Source organism: Tenrec ecaudatus, chromosome 6, assembly GCF_050624435.1.
Source record: "Tenrec ecaudatus isolate mTenEca1 chromosome 6, mTenEca1.hap1, whole genome shotgun sequence".
Taxonomy (NCBI): Eukaryota; Metazoa; Chordata; class Mammalia; order Afrosoricida; family Tenrecidae; genus Tenrec; species Tenrec ecaudatus.
In genome coordinates, this window is record NC_134535.1 from 74,319,762 (window position 1) to 74,337,940 (window position 18,179).

The 18,179-nt window shown below is 57.0% G+C and overlaps 1 protein-coding gene across 1 annotated transcript in view; it reads right to left on the bottom strand.

The window, feature by feature from the left end:
* The window catches only part of LRP1 (LDL receptor related protein 1), a 72,651-nt gene extending 54,825 nt beyond the window's left edge, over positions 1-17,826 (bottom strand). Inside the window, exons 1-6 of the mRNA XM_075551436.1 lie at positions 17,283-17,826; positions 9,000-9,122; positions 6,116-6,253; positions 3,716-3,835; positions 2,598-2,726; positions 2,230-2,493 (exon numbers count right to left, since the gene is read on the bottom strand). Of these exons, the coding sequence (XP_075407551.1) occupies positions 2,230-2,493; positions 2,598-2,726; positions 3,716-3,835; positions 6,116-6,253; positions 9,000-9,122; positions 17,283-17,418 (910 nt within the window). The 5' untranslated portion in view covers positions 17,419-17,826. The remainder of the gene's footprint in view (positions 1-2,229; positions 2,494-2,597; positions 2,727-3,715; positions 3,836-6,115; positions 6,254-8,999; positions 9,123-17,282) is intronic.
* Positions 17,827-18,179: the final 353 nt, after the last annotated feature.

The window sequence follows — 18,179 nt, forward strand, 5'->3', positions numbered from 1 at the left end:
CAGCCCACAGTGCAGGTGAGCACCTGGATGGCCAGTTTCTCCTGGGAAGAGGGATGAACAGGGCTGGGGGAGGGGATGCTGGGGACAGACACTTCCGACATCCTCTGCTGGGGCCCATAATTAGTTTGTGGGATGAGAGCAAAACAACCTTCCTCAGGGTGACAAGCCAGACATTCAGGCAGCACAGACGTGGGTGGGGCAGAAAGGGGGCAGCAGGCAGGCAAGAGGAACCTCCTCATCTACCCACTCGCATTTCCCCAGCACCGTGGGCTCTTCCAGCCTCCTGGACTCTGCCCCAGAGGGGGCCCAGCCTGTCTCCAGACTGGAAGGCCAGACTGTTTGCCAAGGGAGGGATACACGCCTGAGCTTATTTCCTGCTTCTCCAGGGGAAGAAGGCAGGAGAGCAGAGCAGCGCACAAGCAGTGAGGATTCCCACCAGGGCGCCCCAGCTGCCTACCAGCACAAGCTCACTGTCTGGCTCTGAGGCGCTGGCAGTCAGTCCAGAGGGACGGGGTAGGAGAAGGGGAGTAGGGGCAAAGCAGGTATCTCCAGGGGGCTTGTCCTAATCCTTCCTTGTCTACACAGCTTCCCTGAGCAGCTCACCTCCAGATCTCAGCCAACGGGGCCTGGCAGCCCCCAGCAAACCCAGCCCAGGACACCGCCATCCCGATGCTCTGGAGCCCAAGGAGTGGACCGACCATATGACCAGGTTCCAGAGTGAGGCTCTGAGGACACCCCCCCACCCCCCCCCCCCCCCGCTGTCTGCCATCCCCAAAGAACCCTTTCCCTGACCCCCTGCCTCAAGCTAATCCTTGCCCTCCCCTGCTAGGACCTTTATCTTTGGTGGGGACTTTTGGTGAAAGAAGGAGCTTAAAGGACCTCCCAGAGAAGCCCAAGGTCTCCTCCTCCCTCCCAACCCCAAGCCTCCTTGTGGGTGCTGTCCTTCAGCTGCCAGGGACGCCATCAGGGCAAAAAGGAGGGGGCTTGGGGAAGTTCAAAGGAGCTCAGGCGGTATAGCAGCGATGTGTTGGGCTGCGATCTACAAAGTCAGCAGTTCCAAACCACCAGCCGCTCCTTGAGATAAAGAAGGGGCTTTCTACTCCAGTAAAGAGTTATAGTCGGAAAAAAAAAAAAAGAGCTAACACCAAGGGCTCAAGGAGAAAGAAAATGTTTTGAAAATGATGATGGCAACATAAGTACAAACGTGCTGGACACAATGGATAGACGGCTGGATTGTGATAAGAGCTGTACAAGCCCCAATAAAATGATTAAAAAAAATATTTACAGCTTCGCAAAGTCACAGGGGCAGTTCTGCCTCTGTCCTACAGGGTCGGCATGAGCCGGCGTCACCTCGGGGAGAGTGGGTGTGGAGTTCTCCACCCTCTCTTCCCTGCATTTCGCCCTCGTGTGGGTGAGGACGCCAAGACCAGGGATCAGGTTTGCACAAGGTTAGGGGCCCAGGTGCTCTCCCAGGGGGTCTGAGCAACAGCAGATCACAGATCCTTGCCCTCAGCAGCCCCTGTGGGGTGTCCGTGGAGAAGTGACCATGCCAGATGCTGGCTTTTGTTTATTTAGACAGCAGCAGCTCATGTGGGGGAGGCCCTATCCTGAGACACTCCCCCTTCCACTCCCAAACAGCCAAGGAGAGGAGCCGGAATGGGAGCCCAGGCTATCTAACCATGCTCAGTGACTCTGGCCCTCACTGCTCCTCCTCTAGCCTCATTCACCACCACAAAGCCATGCACCCACATAGCCAAAAGGGGTGGGGGTGTCCATTCTAGGGATGACCCTGAGGCCAACCCAGGCCTACTCCTTGGTCCTCAGCCACGGGCACCAGCCCTGCCCAGAAAGGCCACTCTGTTCTCCCAGCCGTCACGACTGGCCCCATCCCTGGTCTCTGGGACTGGTACCACTGCTCCTTCTGCAGCCAGAGGCAGGAGGCACGCAGAGACTTAGATCCGAGAGAAAGAGGGGGCAGGGGCCACGCCAAGAACACCATGAATAGCCCCTTGCCTCAGGGCCCGATAGGGGCATCTTACTTACGTTCTTACTTCCCACAGGGACCATCCTATCTAACTTCCCACCTCTGCCCCAGACAGGGGTCCTCCTGCTGACTGACTTCCCATCCCAACCCCATTCAGCACCACCTGCAGAGCCCCAGCCTTGGCCCCAGGCAGGGTCCACCTTGCCCCTCTCCCCAGCCCTCCATGCTGGGGGCAGGCAACTCACGGTGCAGGCTGAGGGAGATGTTGATGGTGTGTTCATCCACAAAGCCCTTCAGGCCAGGCATTCGGGCACACTTGAGCTGAGTCTGGGCGGCGCTGTCCCCGACGTGCACCCAGCACACGGTCTCGTTGGCGTAGCTGAAGTCCATGGCTGTGGTCTGCCGCGTGCTGGTGGGCATGATGGTCGACACCTGGGCCCCATTCAGGTACGTCGCCAGGATGTTCTGGGAGTTGGCAATCAGCAGCACAGGGGGCCGGTCTACTGGTTCTGGAGGCAGAGTAGGGCAGGGTCAGTGCAGCCAGGGGATGGCAGGCCTCCTAGCGGCCCGCCACCTCAGAGAGCAGCACTGAGGCCCCGGTGGTCCCACCCACCGTTCTTGGCTTTGCAGGAGCGGTTGTCTGGCTGCAGCAGGTATCCTTCCACACAGCCACAGGTGAAGGAGCCATCCGTGTTGGTGCAGAGCTGGCTGCAGGTGCCATACACCGTGCACTCGTCGAAGTCTGCGTAGACAGGGCAAGATGGCGATGCGGTCAGGGAAGAGGGTGCCCTCCAACACCATGGGGCAAGCGCCTGTTCTTCCAGCTACAATCTACAGCACTTGACAGCTGCACACTTTACGACCCAGCATGTCATTCCCGGGCTCTATGCGCTGATCCCGGCGCATGCGCACACCCACTTATTCATTCGGCTCCTATCTCGAGTTCTACTCTCTGCGGGGGCGCTGCTCTACACTCCGGGAGACAACAAAGATGAAAAGAGACCCCCGTCTCTGCCCCTGTGAGATTTACAGCCGTATAGCCAGGGACGGGATAAATCATACTCTCGTGGGGCTGATGGAAGGGACAAGTGCTGGCGCTATGGGAGGGGGGAAATTTGACAGAGAAAAGGGGACAGGGAATGGTAGGGGTGCGGGGTAGCCTCAGAGTGTGGCCAAGAGCCGAGGGAGGCAAATTCGAAACAGCAAAGTTCGCATTGTGTGGAACGGAGAGAATTGGGAACGCATGACTCATCCACAGGGGACTGACGGAGTTAGCTGTGGTCCCGGGCGGGCGGGCGGGCGGACGTCACAGCGGTTTTTTAAAGAATGCAGCAGAACTGCACAGTCCAATGTGGAAAGCCCTCTGGTACACCCTGATGACTGGAAATCACTGGACATGCGCTTGCGGCAGGGCTGTAACCGGGACCCGTGCACACACAAAACTCCCACAGAGATGGGAAAGGGACAGGAGTCAAAGATGAGTCAAGGGGGGGTGGCGGGGAGGGCCCTGGGTTTCACCTGTCTACTGTAATGTTTTTAACAAGGAAACAATCACCCAGGGCCTATCATTTTAAAGATGGATTTTGTAAAGTCTGGCTCACAGGCACGTAATCTAGGGGCTGTAGCACCCCACCCCTGTTGATTGTATCTCCTGCCACCTCTTCTCCTGTCCCAGTCTGGCGCCATGTCCCCAGCATGCCTGAGGCTGGCTTAGCTCACTGTCTTACATACCTTTGCAGGTCTTGCCATCGGCCTGCAGCTGGAAGGTGTTGTTACAGTAGCAGGTGGGTCCAGAGAGGGTGGGGACACAGTGGTGCTGGCAGCCCAGCCTGGAGCAGTTGTCTCGGAGCTCTGTGTGTTAGCCGGAGACACAGAATCAGGCCCCTTGAGCTGGCTGCCACACCCATCCCGCTCCGGACCCCAACTCCCAACCCCCACGGGCTCCTCAGAAACTACTCCCACGGGCTGCCATGTCAGAGACAGAATGGGCTTAGGAAGCCGAGCATGTAGAAGACTCAGGAGGACACAGCCCCCCATGACAGAGTGAGCCTAGAAGCCCGAATTCCCTCTCAGGTTACTCTGGACTCCCATGAGCAAGGGGACAGACAGTGAGTCTTATCAGTCGCTCTGCCTGGGGACTTCAGCGTTGGCATCAGGGCTGATCCCGGAGCACGCAGCGCCCCCGCCGCCTCTGCTCTGGATGCACCCCTCCCACCCATGCCTCAGAGAGAGGGCTAGAGGTCTAGGTGGAGGACGGGAAGGAGGAACAGAACGGCTTCCCTCAGGAGCCTCTGCTAATCTTCCTTCTGCACTGACCCACTTCCACTGGGGAGACAGAGGGAGTGAGCTGGGAGTGGGGAGAGGTGGGAGAGCAGCTGACCCCCCCACCAGACCAGCGACCCAATTAATGGTTCTTGCGTGGGGCCAGGCGGCCTGACCACAAAGACCCCTTTGTCCAGCTGCCTTACAGCCCCACTGGCCCCGCCCCCACCTAGCAGCACGAGCCACCCAAAGGGCTAAGATGTTTAGCTTAGCGACACTGAGCCTGCCTGGGTGGGGGGACCTGGGATGGGGGGAACCTGGGGAGCCAGACCCCTGTTACTTTCTCCTGCCTACTTCCACCGAGAGACCCACTGTCCTGTCCACCCCACGCAGGGCCAAATGCTGCCTATGTGACAAACCCAGAAAAGACCATCTCTTCTGCATTCGGAGTGAGTGGGTTTGAAAGCCTCCCTTTCTGTGCTATCAGAGAAGGAAGTTCAAATCCTTGGTTTTCCACGTTCTTTGTGGTCTTTAAAGCTGATAAGATATTCCAAAGGAAGCAATCTGTAGCAGGCCTCCCCTGATAAGGCAGCCCCCAGGCTCCTAGTCTGCCTCTCATCTCAAACACCCTCAAGTCAAAACTTTGTGGCCATTAAGTCAATGCTGACTCACAGTGACTCTCTGTGGGTTTCTGAGACGGACAGCCAAGTCTTTCTTTCATGGAGTTGCTGGTGGTTTCGAACCGCCGACCATGCAACCCAACCACTACATCCCTAGGGCTCATCCCAAACACCAACATGCAAAATAGACCGAGGGAAAGGGGAAAAAAATCTTCCACAGACTGCCTTGCTCCACACATCCCCTTTCCCTCTGAACAGGATCCAGATGTGCCTTCTCCCACAGGCAGATGCTTTCTGACACGCACACAGGCTCAGGAAGCCACCCCCACACCCGGGAAGGCCATCCTACCCCAGGGGCTTGCTCAGAGCCCCATAGTGCTCCCCTTGCCCACCCACCCCCCACCATAAGCCTTAATCTCAGGTGCAGGCTGAGGCCTTGAGGGTAGCAGAAGGGAGACGTTACTCCTGACAAGCAGGCCCGAGGCCCTTCTCTGACCCATGGGAAACTCCCATTGCTCACACAGTGACCCTGACACTCCCTGGGCCACAAGGATCGCAGAGCTTGGAGCAGGAGCTGCAGGTGGGAAGGAATTCTGACTTCTTGTCCTTCAGTTCCTTCCTCAGCCTAGGTGACTTTCCCATCACCCACTGCGGGGGTCACAAGAGGCCTGAGCAGCTGGTGAGGGGCCGGGAAAGGCTGCAGCTTCTGGGGAAGCCCAGAGAGCAAGGCTCCAGTCTCCTCTGCTCCCATCTCAGCAGCTCCGCTCTTCTCACGGTTCCTGATCAGCTTTTTCATAAGAAACCACGTGAAGAAAAACCACACCAAAACACCTCACTGCCACGGAGTGGATGGATGCCAAGTCCTAGTGACCCCAGGTCAGGTACTGAGACTGTAAGTCTTGATGGGAGTTTGACAGCCTCTCTTTCTTCCACAGAGTGGCTGGTGGATTTAAACCACCAACCTGTGGTTGGTTAGTAGCCCACCACTAACCCACAGCACCACCAGAGCATCCTGTTTGGAGAAAGCACCACAGGCCTGCCGAGCTCCAAGCACAGGGGCCAGCCAGGTTTGACTACTGCTCGGTGGCAAATCTGTGCGGGGGAGCAGGACAAGACCTGCTACTCACAGAAGGGAGGAGGGAAGTCCTTGGATGGCAGTGCCCCAAAGCCAAGGGCCTGCTGAGAACTCCCTGCAGCCACCCGTGTGGCGAGGCCAGGTTGGGTTGGGAGAGGGTAGAGGAGCTCTTACCTCGGCAGTGGGAGCCCTCGTCCGAGCCATCCATGCAGTCCTGGACCCCGTTGCAGAGGCGGGACATGGTGATGCAAAGCTCTGTGCCCAGGCAATTGTGCTCGTTGGGCTGACATCGCTGGACCTTGCTCTGCGGACCTGGGGCAAATGGAACGAACGGTTAGCAGAACGAAGCTGGTTACAGTGGCCATCTGTCCAAGGAGGGAGGGGGTAAATCGAGGCTGGGGTTTCAGACACACAGACCTTTTTTCACCTCAGGAAGCCTCAGGGGCTGGTACTCTTCCACCTCGCCCTATCTCACACTGCATGGAGTCATGCCCACTCAGAGTGACCCTAGGGACAGGGCAGGGCAGACCTGCCCCTGTGGGTTTCCAAGACTGTAACTGTATGGGAGTAGAAAGACCTGTCTTTCTCTTCAACGTATTCCCACCAGTAATCAGGTGGTGGTGGCCGTGGGTGGGTGGGTAGATTGTGGGGGTTGGGAGTGGGACTAGGTTTTCAGTAGACTCCACTTCCCAATGGCCCCAATGTTTTATGTTGAGGAGACAGTGATGTCAGAGGTCAAAAGTTTCGATGGACCAAATCTATATTGGAGAAACTTCCACAGTGGCCAAACCTCTGCCCAGAACGGCAAGTCCAGCCCATAGCCACCATTCGTGAGCAGTACAAGCACTGGGAATGTGACAGCCTCCAATGGCAAGTATAAAATACATACTAGATTTTGAAGGTTTCATGGGGGGGTCAGGGGGAGGCCGTTAATTGTTGTACAGTATTATACATTAATATCACCTTATGGTAATTATCTTTATATTTCAATATTGATATAGGAGGAGACTTCAGAAAGTCAGTGGGAAATGGAATGAAAAGAGAGCCAAAGCATGTCCAGGAACTTTAAGAAGCAAGCCCCCCCCACAATCCTGCAAGATGTTTTGTTTAAAAAAACCATGGTTGCAAAAAAAAAACCATGGTTGTATTATTGAAATGCATTTGATCTGTTTCTCTCTCTTTTAAATTTTAGTGTGGTAAAAAGACACAAAACACAGGTCAGCTCCCTAATTTCTGCACGCACAATTCGGTGACCTTGATCATGTTCTTCAAGCTGGGCCACCCTTCTTGCGCCATCCTTGTCCAGATCATTTCTCCACCACCGTTAGCGTTAGCTCAGCAGTCGCTCCAGCGTTTCTCAAGCAGCTACTGAGAATATGTTAAACAGCCCATGCGCCTCCGATAATATTTCTTCTGGGCAGTGCTAGTCTAGACTTGCAGTCTCAGAGCAGGATTTGGGAAAGCTCAAAGCTCATGGTAACCTGGTTGTGTCAGTGGTGCTTCCTTGGTTGCAGAAGGTGGGTGGAATGCCCACCTCCCTACCCCCTAAGACCTCTCCCCAGAGAGGTCCACAGTCCAGGATCCCAGGGGGCCCACAAGCTGGAAACAGGTTGCTGCCTTGTGGCCGCCCAGGGTCTGGCTCCGGCTCCGGGGCAGGGTGTGCAAAGGAGGCAATGCCTGTGGGTGAAGGGTTGGGATGGGGGCGTGCCTCTGGTCTCAGAATGAGGGTTCCTGTGCCCTGTGGGGGTGGGTTTGTTTTGTGACTGCTCCTCTGCCCACGTGTGTCCTGAGCAGGTTGTGGATCTGAACCATTCCCGAAGGGGCTGGCAGTGTGCCTGCAGTGGGCCGTGGGAGCAGACGCCCAGGAAGGAGGCTGATGAATGCCCAGGACCCAGGAATGTGTGTGAGTGGACAGCTTCATTGGGGCCCATCACGTCGGTCCCCACAACTACAGAGCCCTGCCGCTCCTGCACTGTCCTCGCTACTATGGTGTTGGAGTCCAGTGTGGTGGCCATCTCCTTGACTACCTGGTCTCACAAGCCCCCTGGCTTTTTCCAGGGGCGGGGCTTACCAGATGTGACAGTGGGGGGCTGTGTATAAGATGGAAGACTGAGCAAAAGGAGCCACCTATGGCCCCTCTGCCTGCCTTTCCTTAACCCTAACACCATGCATCGAGGTCCCAGATGTGGGGGTGAGGGGGCCTCAAACAAGCAAAGGTTCCTGACTGCCCCACCCACCCACCCCTGACACAGAGGCACTGCGGCATACCCCTGGCCCCACCCCTCCAGGGCAGGGAGTGGGGTGAGTCTGAGAACTGGAGGCTCCCTTTCCAGTCCTAAAATTACCCCTGATAATTATGGGTGGGCATGTGGGATGAGGACAGGGTTGGACCTGGAATAAGATAAAGCCCAGAAGAGACCAGTCGGACCCGGGCAGCCAGGGCTCACCTAGACCCTGGCCCAGATTAGCCAATGTGGGTGAAGTTGGAGACCCCAAGACTCCACCAGCTAGCTGCCCAGGACTCTGGGGAGCAGCCAGCAAGTCCTCCACCCGCCATTGGTGGGGTAAGGTTGGGCGGGGACCTTTCTCCCAGTTAAACAGCTGCCTCTGATTACACCACTTACTGGGGGCAGGGAAACTGCGCACAGGGGCAGGCCTCCTGGTGGAGGCCCAGCCATAGTCTGGCCTTTGGCCTGGGAGTCTGAGGGCAGGAAGGAGTTCTGGCAGACCTGGGGGCACTCATCCAGGGCCAGGCCAGAGGAAGAAAGCGCTGATCAAGGGAGGCTGGGCCACTACAATTGTCTGGGCAGGCTCCAGAGTGGCAGCCGAGGGGAGAGCTGGGGAAGGGGTGCAGGGAGTCCCCTTCTGAGCACACCAGGCAACCTGTGGGGTGCTTTGATGAGGGAGCAGGGGCCAGTTTTAGCCATGTCACGGACAAACACAAGCACAGAGCAAGGTCCATGTCAGGCCAACTGTTCTCAGCCTAACCAGTGACCTCTAGACAAAAGGAGATGAGCCCAGGACTGACTTGGGGGAAGGGTCCCAGGAAAGTACTTACAGATCTCAGGGGCCTCGTCTGAGCCATCTGGACAGTCCCTCTCACCATCACACCGCCAGCCCTTGGAGATGCAGGTGACCTGGTCTCTGCAGGCAAACTGCTTGGGGCTGCAGGTCTTGGGAACTAGGGGAGGGAAAGGAGAGGGAATCCGGAATGAGGGCTGCTGTAACGGCCAACGCCAAGGCCCTAGGACTTGCCCCCAGCAGTCTGGACCAGGGCCTATGTGCCTAGAGGGTCAGGGTCAGGTGGGGCTGAGGGGGGGTGGGGAGGAGGGCATGCTTTACTGCCCCCACCCCATCAGGCACCTTACCCCCAGGCCTCAAGGCCAAAGCCCCAGTTTCTGAGTCACTCTGGCTCCACCAGGCCTCCCCCTCCATACATACCCATCACCAACCTAGTGATTTCCAGCACTGCTGAGGGACAGGGATATTTAGACCCTGACCACCCTGTCTCTTTACCTTCCTCTCCCTTGCACTAGAAGCCCGGAGCTGAACTTTCCAAGCCCTCCACACCTCAATCACCTGGGACACTCCCAGTCCTTGAACTCATTGTCCCACCCATCGCCACCCTCCAGGCCCCCAGGCGAGAAGTGTGTGTGTCGATGTGCTTGGCACTGGCGAGGGCATCAGCACTCTTGGAGATGTTATCAGCAGAGGTACAGGAGGGCAAGGCTGGGGTGCGGCAGGGCATGGCAGGGCACACCCCGCATCCTCCTGGTCTAGCTGATGGCTTGTCCGTGAGGACTGTCAGCAGAGCTACAGAGGTTCGCTCAGAATGACAACTGGAGAGCAGAGGTAGGGGGTGGGGGGTGGGGGCCTGATCTTAGGAGCTGGTTTCAGGCCAGCCACCATGGAAAGTCACTCTCTCTTCCCCACCAGCCACCCCTGCCCAGTGCTGCCCCATTCTTCCATGAGGAATAGAGACTGGAAACTGCCAACTCTGTTGACAAAGGACTTAGTACGTGCAAGGTACATCCGCTCTTTCCATGTGTCATCTTAGATAAGCCTTTCCACAGGACAACAGGGTCTTGTTAGTGGCAGTGTTAGGTACAGACTCCGAGTGCCCCCACGGACAACAGGACAGACGCACTTGCCTGGCGTCATCCTTATGGGTGGACCCATTATTGCAGTCATGGCGCCAACCCATTTCCTTGAGGATCTTCCTCTTTTTTTTTTTTGTTTGTTGCCAAGTATGATGTCTTTTTCAGCGAGTGGCCCCTCCTGATAACATGTCTGATAACCAAACAGGCATGACTTACTAATACCCCTAGGTCACCAAGGAGGAAAACAGCATGAGAGGGCATGTAACGTGCCCAAAGCCACACAGGTGGCGTGTGACCGAATCGGAACTCAAACCCAGTTCCACTGATGCTGAGAGCTCTTAACCTGTGCCTCTCCTGCAGCGTCCAACCACCCTCCTCACCCTACCCGGGCCCGAGTCCCCTTAGCTTGTGTGGACTCCATTTGCAGTCAGCTGGCATACACGGACGGCCCCTTCTCTGCTGGGTACTAGGGTGCCAAGGGGGACTGAGACACCCCTCCCAGTCCTCAGGACTCAGGGCCCCTGGGAAGATAGCTACAGGCACCAATTTGACCACCGGGCAGTGTGGCCTCAGGGCTGGGGCAGAGGTGGATGTTGAGTGTCAGGGGCTCTGAGCAAGGAGGGGCAGAGCCTGTGAGGGGGGAGGGGGGCAAACGGAGATGCCCTCCCTCTATAAACTCCATTGCTGGCAGAGGGGCTACACTCAGGCCCCTGGCCAGGATGAGTTCAGTTCAGGAAATACATCAAGGATGGCCCCACCAGCGCACTCCCTCCTCCAGTTCCCCTCCTCTACCCCACTCCCCCCTGAGCCGGGAAGCTGGGAATAAAGGCCCCTTGAGGAGGTGCATAATGCTGAGTTCATTGCCCCACTGGGCCAGCTGTGAGGTCTTCCTGGGGAGCAGCCTAGTTAGCATGCTGGAGAACCATCCTCTGTCTGCCCGGGTGGGGGGTTCAAGGGGTGGGGAGGAGTGGGGCTGAGGCAGATGAGACGTTTAGAGTTCAGGCACCCTAGACCCACCCCCCATCCCACCCCCAAGGTACTTTACTTCTTCCCATTGTACCCCTTCTGTCCTCACCTGGGACTCAGTATAGCCCCCTGCCCAGCCTGACATCACGTCACCCGGTTGATTTTCCTAACCTCCCCTCCCCTCCGCGTCCCAGCCTTGCGGCCCCCCTTTGGGGCCCTCACTTAGTCCCCGGGGCTGTCCCCCACCCCCATTTTGGCCTGAACTGGAAAGAGGAAACAGCAGCTGGCAAACTCCGAAAGCTGGAATGAGAGATTCACAAACCAGATGTGCTCTTTCAGAGGGGGGATGGGGGAGGAGAAGGCGAAGGCAGAGGCTCGCTCAAGGGCCCAGCCCACAGTGGTATCTCCTTAGGCAGAACGGCTGAGTGGGGGGCATGGGGACAGGGAGGGGCAGAGGCTCTCTCCCAAGGGCCAGACACAAGAACTGGCAAGGGATATGTGTAAGAACTTCCTTCCCGTCAGGGATGGTGGAGAAAGCCCAGGGATTTGGAGTTAGAAGGCTTAGGCCTGTCCTTCAGGGGGAGCACAGAGGAAAGAAACAAATAACCTTCTTTGGGGCCAAGGGGGCTGCCATGGGGGGTGGGACAGAGCCAGCCACCAAGCCCACATCCCTCAGCTGAGCCTTCAGCACCCAGAAAACCCACCGGCAGTGCAGATGAGGGAACAGACCACCCAAGGCTCAGCCTCTGCCTCCCACCCCTCATAAGGGCTGGGGGTGCCTCGTGGCAGGAGGTAACCCCCTTTAAAGCCCTCACTGTGGTTGGCCATGGGTCTGTACACACAGACTCACTGAGACCCTCTCAGGCCCGTGAGCTTGCCAATGTGGAAACCGAGGCACAGAGAGGAAAGTAGCTGAGCAGTGGTTTCCCCGCTAGCTATGAGGAGCTGGCAGAGAGAAGGTCTGGGTTCTCCGGCCCCCACCACCCCAAGGGGGAGAAGGATGGTTCATTTGGTTTCCCTCCTAGAAGGGAGGACAAGAACGAGTGGAAGAGGGATGAGAGAGAGAGAGAGAGAGGAGGGAGAGGGAGGAGGGAGAGGAGAGGGAGTGAGGTTGCAGGGAAAACACCAGGACACAGGGACCGTCTGTTCTCAGCTTTGCCGGGAGATGAATGTGACCGCCATGCTAACTCTGGCTAACACCCCTGCCCCCTCCCAAACCAGGCACCCAGCCCAACCCTAGCCCCCAGGGGCACCAGGCTGGAGCCAGGGCAGGAGGTGCAGGTTGGGTGTGCGTCCAGACACAACACGGGGTCCACTGCCTGGCTGGAGCCTTGGCTTTTGTCCTCTGTCACATTCTGGGGCTTTAGGGGGAAGGAGGTGGTGTTGGAGAGGACCTGGACAGAGAAGAGAGGGAGTCTGGAAAACACAGGCTGCTGAAGGAGTCCTCTCCAGAGGAAGGGTCCCAGCAGCTGGCCTCAGATGATTCTTCCAGAAGGAAAGTGACAGTGCCTCCTGTTCCTCCATCCTTACCCTTTCCTTTGGCCAAGCGCACCAGGGGTGAGGCTCCATAGGGTGGGTCTGATGGTAGGACATGCTCAGCGCCCCAAACCCTAACCCGTTGCCTCTTGCTATTCTCCTCACCCCCTGTTCCACCTCCCTGTCTATGAAGCCCAGCTCTGAGGACAAGGCGACGAGGAGGTAGCTCAGAACAGCCGAGGCCAGACAGAGCTTTCCAAGCGCAGCTGTGGCAAAGGGGGGGAAAGACCGTGTACATGGGAGATGTTTTCTAAGGGGAGCTACACATCAGACGGGTCACCGGTAGTGGCGGGAGGTGGGGATGTCAGAGCCTGCAGGAATCTGCACTTTCAGACAGCTGGGGGTGGGGTAGCGAGAGCTGCCCAGACCCAAACATCGAGCTTTTCACTTCATTTTATGTATTTTGGGTGTTACCCCCTGGCTCCTTCCCGCAGCTCAGTGAGGCTTAGACACATTTTTGTCATTCCTGAGTCTGGGCCTCTGCTCTGCGGCCTGGACAGATGGACAGACAGGGTGGCTTGGACTGCCAGGGGAGGTGAAGGGTCTACCCTTCCATCCTGAGTCAATATTGACTCAGCAGGACATCAGCCTGACCTGTGACCTCCCCACCATCCTGACCTTTTCCCACAAATAAACTCCAGACCACTCAAATGCTTCCAGAAGTAAGCATATATCTCACCAGACATTTATAAGAACCACCCACATACAACACACACACACACACCAAGCTATATTCACCAGAAGTAAATGCTCTAAGCTGCTGGCCCATTCCTCGCATCTTTCTCCACCTAGTTGTCAAGCTCCTGATCATGAAGAAGTTCTTCCAGAAGTCTAACCTCCTTCCGTCAGCAATGCCTCCTTCCCCCATCTAACTTAGTCTACATAGGGTATCAAGTTCCCATCTTCCAGAAACATTTGCTCCTAAGCTCATTTCCTCAGTCCAGAAAGAGAGAGGAACTTGGAGGAAAGGGAAGGGGAAGCTTTCACTACTAAACTTGGTGTTTTGAGAAAGGGAAAATAAGTCCCAGATGGAAAGGAAGGAAGGAACCAGAAAGCATCTGGGACAACCCAGGTAAGACCTTAGTTCTCGGATGGCTTTTGGGATACAGGAGGCCCGGAGGGAAGTAGATAAAGACAGCCAGAGACAAATAAGGCGAGTGACAGAGACCGAGGGTGTCTGGGCACGTAGGACAGGCAATAAGAGGTGAGCCCCAGGCAGATACAACGTACCCGCTGTCAGCCAGACAGACCCAAAGCCAGGAAGGGGTCTCAGGCCAGAGGTGGCCAAGATGATGACACAGTTGTCCTGGCATGAATCCAGAGAGTGACAAACCCTCCTGAGACTCAGATTTGGGTGGGGACAACCTACACCCCAGGCTGAGGTTTCTACCTAGGTATCTACAGATACCTATCTACAGGTATCTACAAAGTTTCTACCTAGGTATCTACAGATACCTAGTGGTGTCTGACCCAAGGGAGACTCAAAACAGGGGCCATAGAATTGTGAGGGAAGATTGGATCTCCTGGGCCAACGAGGGACATCCATTCCTACGCAGAAGCAAGAGCGATGACTGCCCGTCCCCCACCCCATCTTGCTCGTGGTGGCTTTACGCTGGGGCCTGGAGTCACTGCTCCGGAAGTACTCCGGAGCCAACTGCTTCCTTCTCCAAACAATGCAGGATCCTGCTAACCAGGCTGAAATCTGGGACAGGTCACCAGACAGGGAGCAGGTTCCCTGGGGGCTCATGAAAATTCATCCCTGGCACCTGGTCAGGGGGTTTTAGAGCATGCCACTCAACTGCACCCAAGGGTGCTGAGCCCTCCATGAGGAGCAGGAGGGAAAGAAAGAGAATCCTGTGAAGCAGTCTTAGGCATCACAACCTCTGTCCACTCCCCAAACTGTTGACCTACACATCCCTGCTTCAGACGATGGGGGCCAGCCCCAATAACGAAAAGCCATTGGTAGAAATTGGAAAAGAAGAGATAATGCTGAGGCTAAAGAGAGGGGCTCAAGGCCAGGTGAGAACAGGCCTTGAGACATCTCGCAGGGAGCCAGGTGCTGACCCCCAGTCCCTAATTCAGTCCAGCTGCATACCTATCGTGTCTGGTAACTGGAGCTATCCATACCCCTCCCCCACCCCCTCTCGGTGTTGTGGAGTCAAGGAAGCCAACCTTTTCCCTTGAGCCATGTTGGCTTGTCTAATCTCAGCCAGACCCTCAGGAATCCCTTTTTCCCTTCCCTTTCTATCTCCTATCTATCTCTTTCTCTGTCTTTCTCAATGGTACTCAATTTTGTCTACCAGTGAGGTCTGACATTTTTCCCCAAAGAGAGGGGGCCCTGGAGGAAGTTCAGGGATAGAAGGGAAAGCCCCCCCACCCCCAGCCCCACCCCAGGGAAGCAGCCAGCTGGATCTGAGACAGCAGGAAGAAGTTAGAGGCTAGGTCATGTAACCTGGGGCCAAGGTCTTTTTTTTTTTTTTTTGGTATCCCAAAAGCAAAGGAGAAAGTCCAGTCTCTGTGGGTTTGAGGCAGAGGCCAGGCACAGGGAGGTGGTGGTGGTTCCAGGAGACTTTAGAGAGAGGTGGACTGTGATATGCTTCTATGTGATTCTGTTTTTCCCTCTCCTCTGCAAGTGAGGTGGAAAGGATTTTTCATATTTTCATTCCCAAGGTGAACATAGCAGTGAGTGTTTGGGAGAGTCCTTCCCCGAAGGCTTTGTGTAGCGGTCAGGTCACTCTGGGCAGGGAATACAAAAGGAGAGACAGTTAAGGAGAAGTCCAATCTCTTTCCTTCTAGCCTCCGACAACCAACACAGTCTCCAGAGACCTGGGTCGCTATGGGTCCAAATTGACTTGTTGGCAACAAGTCTTTGGTTTTAGGCTTAGTAGACTGGGAGTGAAGCCACTTGGGCGTCGTTCCTGGCTGGGACTGGGACCCTTCTGTCTTCTTCCCAGAGACCCCTTGGCTTCTGCCTAACCGCATCCACCCTCCTTCACAGGACTCCGTGTGTGTGCATCTCTTTCTTCAAGGAAAAAAAAGTTTCTTCTACCTCTTTCCAGAAGCTGCCTGCACCCAGTTTCTAATCCCACCTCACAGGGCTGAAAAAGAGAGGAGGCAGCCAGCCTATCAGAGGGGGTCAGGGACAGGAGCTGGCTGTGTCAGCGCTGGCTGGTCGGGAGAATATTCATCTACAGCTACGTATTTAGGGGTGGGGGGCAAACAGACAGTCCCCCAAATAGGGACTGAATACACTCTTCTTTCTGGGCACAGCTGCTTCTTGGCAACAGGAACTAAGAAAGTTGGTGGGGGGGGGGAAGGAGGGAGAGATAATCTGGTTTCGGAGAAAAACTTTCCCAATCCTAACCTGGCAAAAAATTTAAATTGGAGGAGGGGGTGGAAAGCAGAGCTGTTTCTTCTTGCATGCTGGTATTGGGCCCAGTTTTGTCCCTGGGTGAGGGGGCCTAAGATGTCAGGAAGGGATGTAGTCCCACCCCTTCTCAAACAAGGGACCTAGTCAAACCTCATGACCCCAGTTTAAAGCTTGAGCAAGACTTGAACCAGTGACTCATGAGCGAAAACACACACACACACACACACACACACACACACACACACACACTAAGAGAAAACGGGAGGGAGGTACTTCATTTCCCCTACGGAATATAGTTCTGCCCTAAGCCTAACTCCGCATTAGATGAAGTATATGTGTGTGTTTGAACTGGGGGTGGGGTGGGGGGGCCAAGTTTATTTATTTAATAAATAAACTCATTTACTAAAGCATAGGGAATTAGGAGTTGGGGGGGACACTGCCATAAACCATCCCACCTCTAGCTCTCCTTCCAGAGCAAACTGCCATCAAGCAGAAGTCAGGAAGAAAGCAGCTTCCCAACGTTCCCTGCTCCCCCACCCCCAGCCTCCAGCATTCCAGGCCATTCTCCAGTCCCCTTCCCCAGCGATGACATCTGATGTGGTGTGTTTTTTTTTCTTCCTCCCAAAGCTCCCAGGAATTAAGAAGGAAAATTCAGTCACATAACATAGCCTGACACCCCTCCCTCTGCCCCCCAAGACAGCCCTACCCAGACTACTGACAGAGGCCCGGTGAGGGGGCAGAGCAGGCTCCAGAACCCAGGCCGGGAGCCCGCTGGATCTTGGACCCAGGCCTCCAAGCCTGGGCTCTGGGGCCCAGATTCCACACCCAAGCAGGGGGCCCTCCTGGTGGTGGCCCTCCCTCTCCCTATCCACAGCTTTCCCGGGCCTGCCAGCCCTCTCTGCCCAGCGGGACACCCCTAGCCCGGCTCCCCCCTGAGCGTCCAAGGCCACTGCAGAAGCCCCCTCATCCCTGCCCCCTTTTGCTGCTGTATATTGCAAATCCGGATTCCTTCACAATTCAGATGGGGGGTGGTGGGTGGAATGAAGGGGAGGTAGAAGCCCTCCCCGACCAGAGGCAGAGAAGGCCTCTGGATACCAGGATCAGAAAGGGGGAGCCCTCCTCTCCTTATCCAGGCCTCGGGTCTTTGTCTTGGCTGGGGGGTCCCAAAAGCATCATTTGCCTAGGGACCCCATCCCCCGAATCGGACCCCCATCCCCGCCCCCAGTCGGGGCTGATGCTGTGTCAGCTGGACTGGGAAAACAAAAGGCACCCCCTCCCGCGTCTCCCGTCTTCATCCGTCCGCTGGAGGAGGGGGGAGGCTGGGGAGGGGGCGTCCCCAGGGGTCCAGGGGCCGCGGAATCTCACTCACCATCGAGAGCCGCGGCGACCGGAGCGGAGAGCAGGGGCAACAGCAGCAGCCACGGCGGGGTCAGCATGGTGCAGGCTGAGGCAAGCAGCAGCCCTTTCCCCTCCGGTCCTGCTACTTCTCTCCTTCGCCCCCCCATTTGGGGGGTCCCCCTTTTCGCCTCCTTTCCACCCCTCTCCGCCTCTATTCTTGTCCTTTCCCTCAGCCAAGCGCACCGGGGCGTCGGTGAAGAGGCAGAGTTCGGAGTCCTAGAGGGAGGGCCTGCTGACGGGGGTGCGCCTAGTGCCCCTCAATCCCAAACCTTCACCCCCTGCTTTCCTCGCTGCTCCTCTCTCCCCCTCCCGGGGCGAAGCTCACAGCCCCATCTCGGAGCCGCCTCCGGGTGCAAAAATGCACAATTGGGAGGAGGCGGGGGTGGGGTGGGGGGCGTGGACCTGGTGGGGGAGCCCTTGGAAGGGGCCTGATGGAGCTCTGGGGGCTCCCCTGGTTTCCGCCTCCTCGGAGCACGGGCCCCGGAGCTCGCACCGCGGTTGCCCGGACTGAGGTGTCGCCGGGGGGGAGGGGGAGTCGGCTGAGGGGGAGAGGGAGGGGACCGGGAGAGGAGGGAGCGAGGGAAGGGGCGGGGAAAGAAAAAAGAGAGCGGGGGGGGGGGGGGGGGAGAAAGAGCTACGCGGCAATCCCGTCAGTGCGCATGCGCCGGCGGGGCGCGCGGCCCTGGGGAGGGGGTTCGGAGGAGCGGCAGACTTGAAGCTGGGGCCAGCGGACGCAGAGTAGGGGTCCCGGCGCCCGCTAGGCTGCTCGCAGCGGGGAGGGCGCCCCCGCACCTCCGGGAGCTGGACGGGCGGAGGGGCAATTGGGTAGTGGGCGAGGAGCGCGGCTCCTCTTTGAAACGCGTTGTCA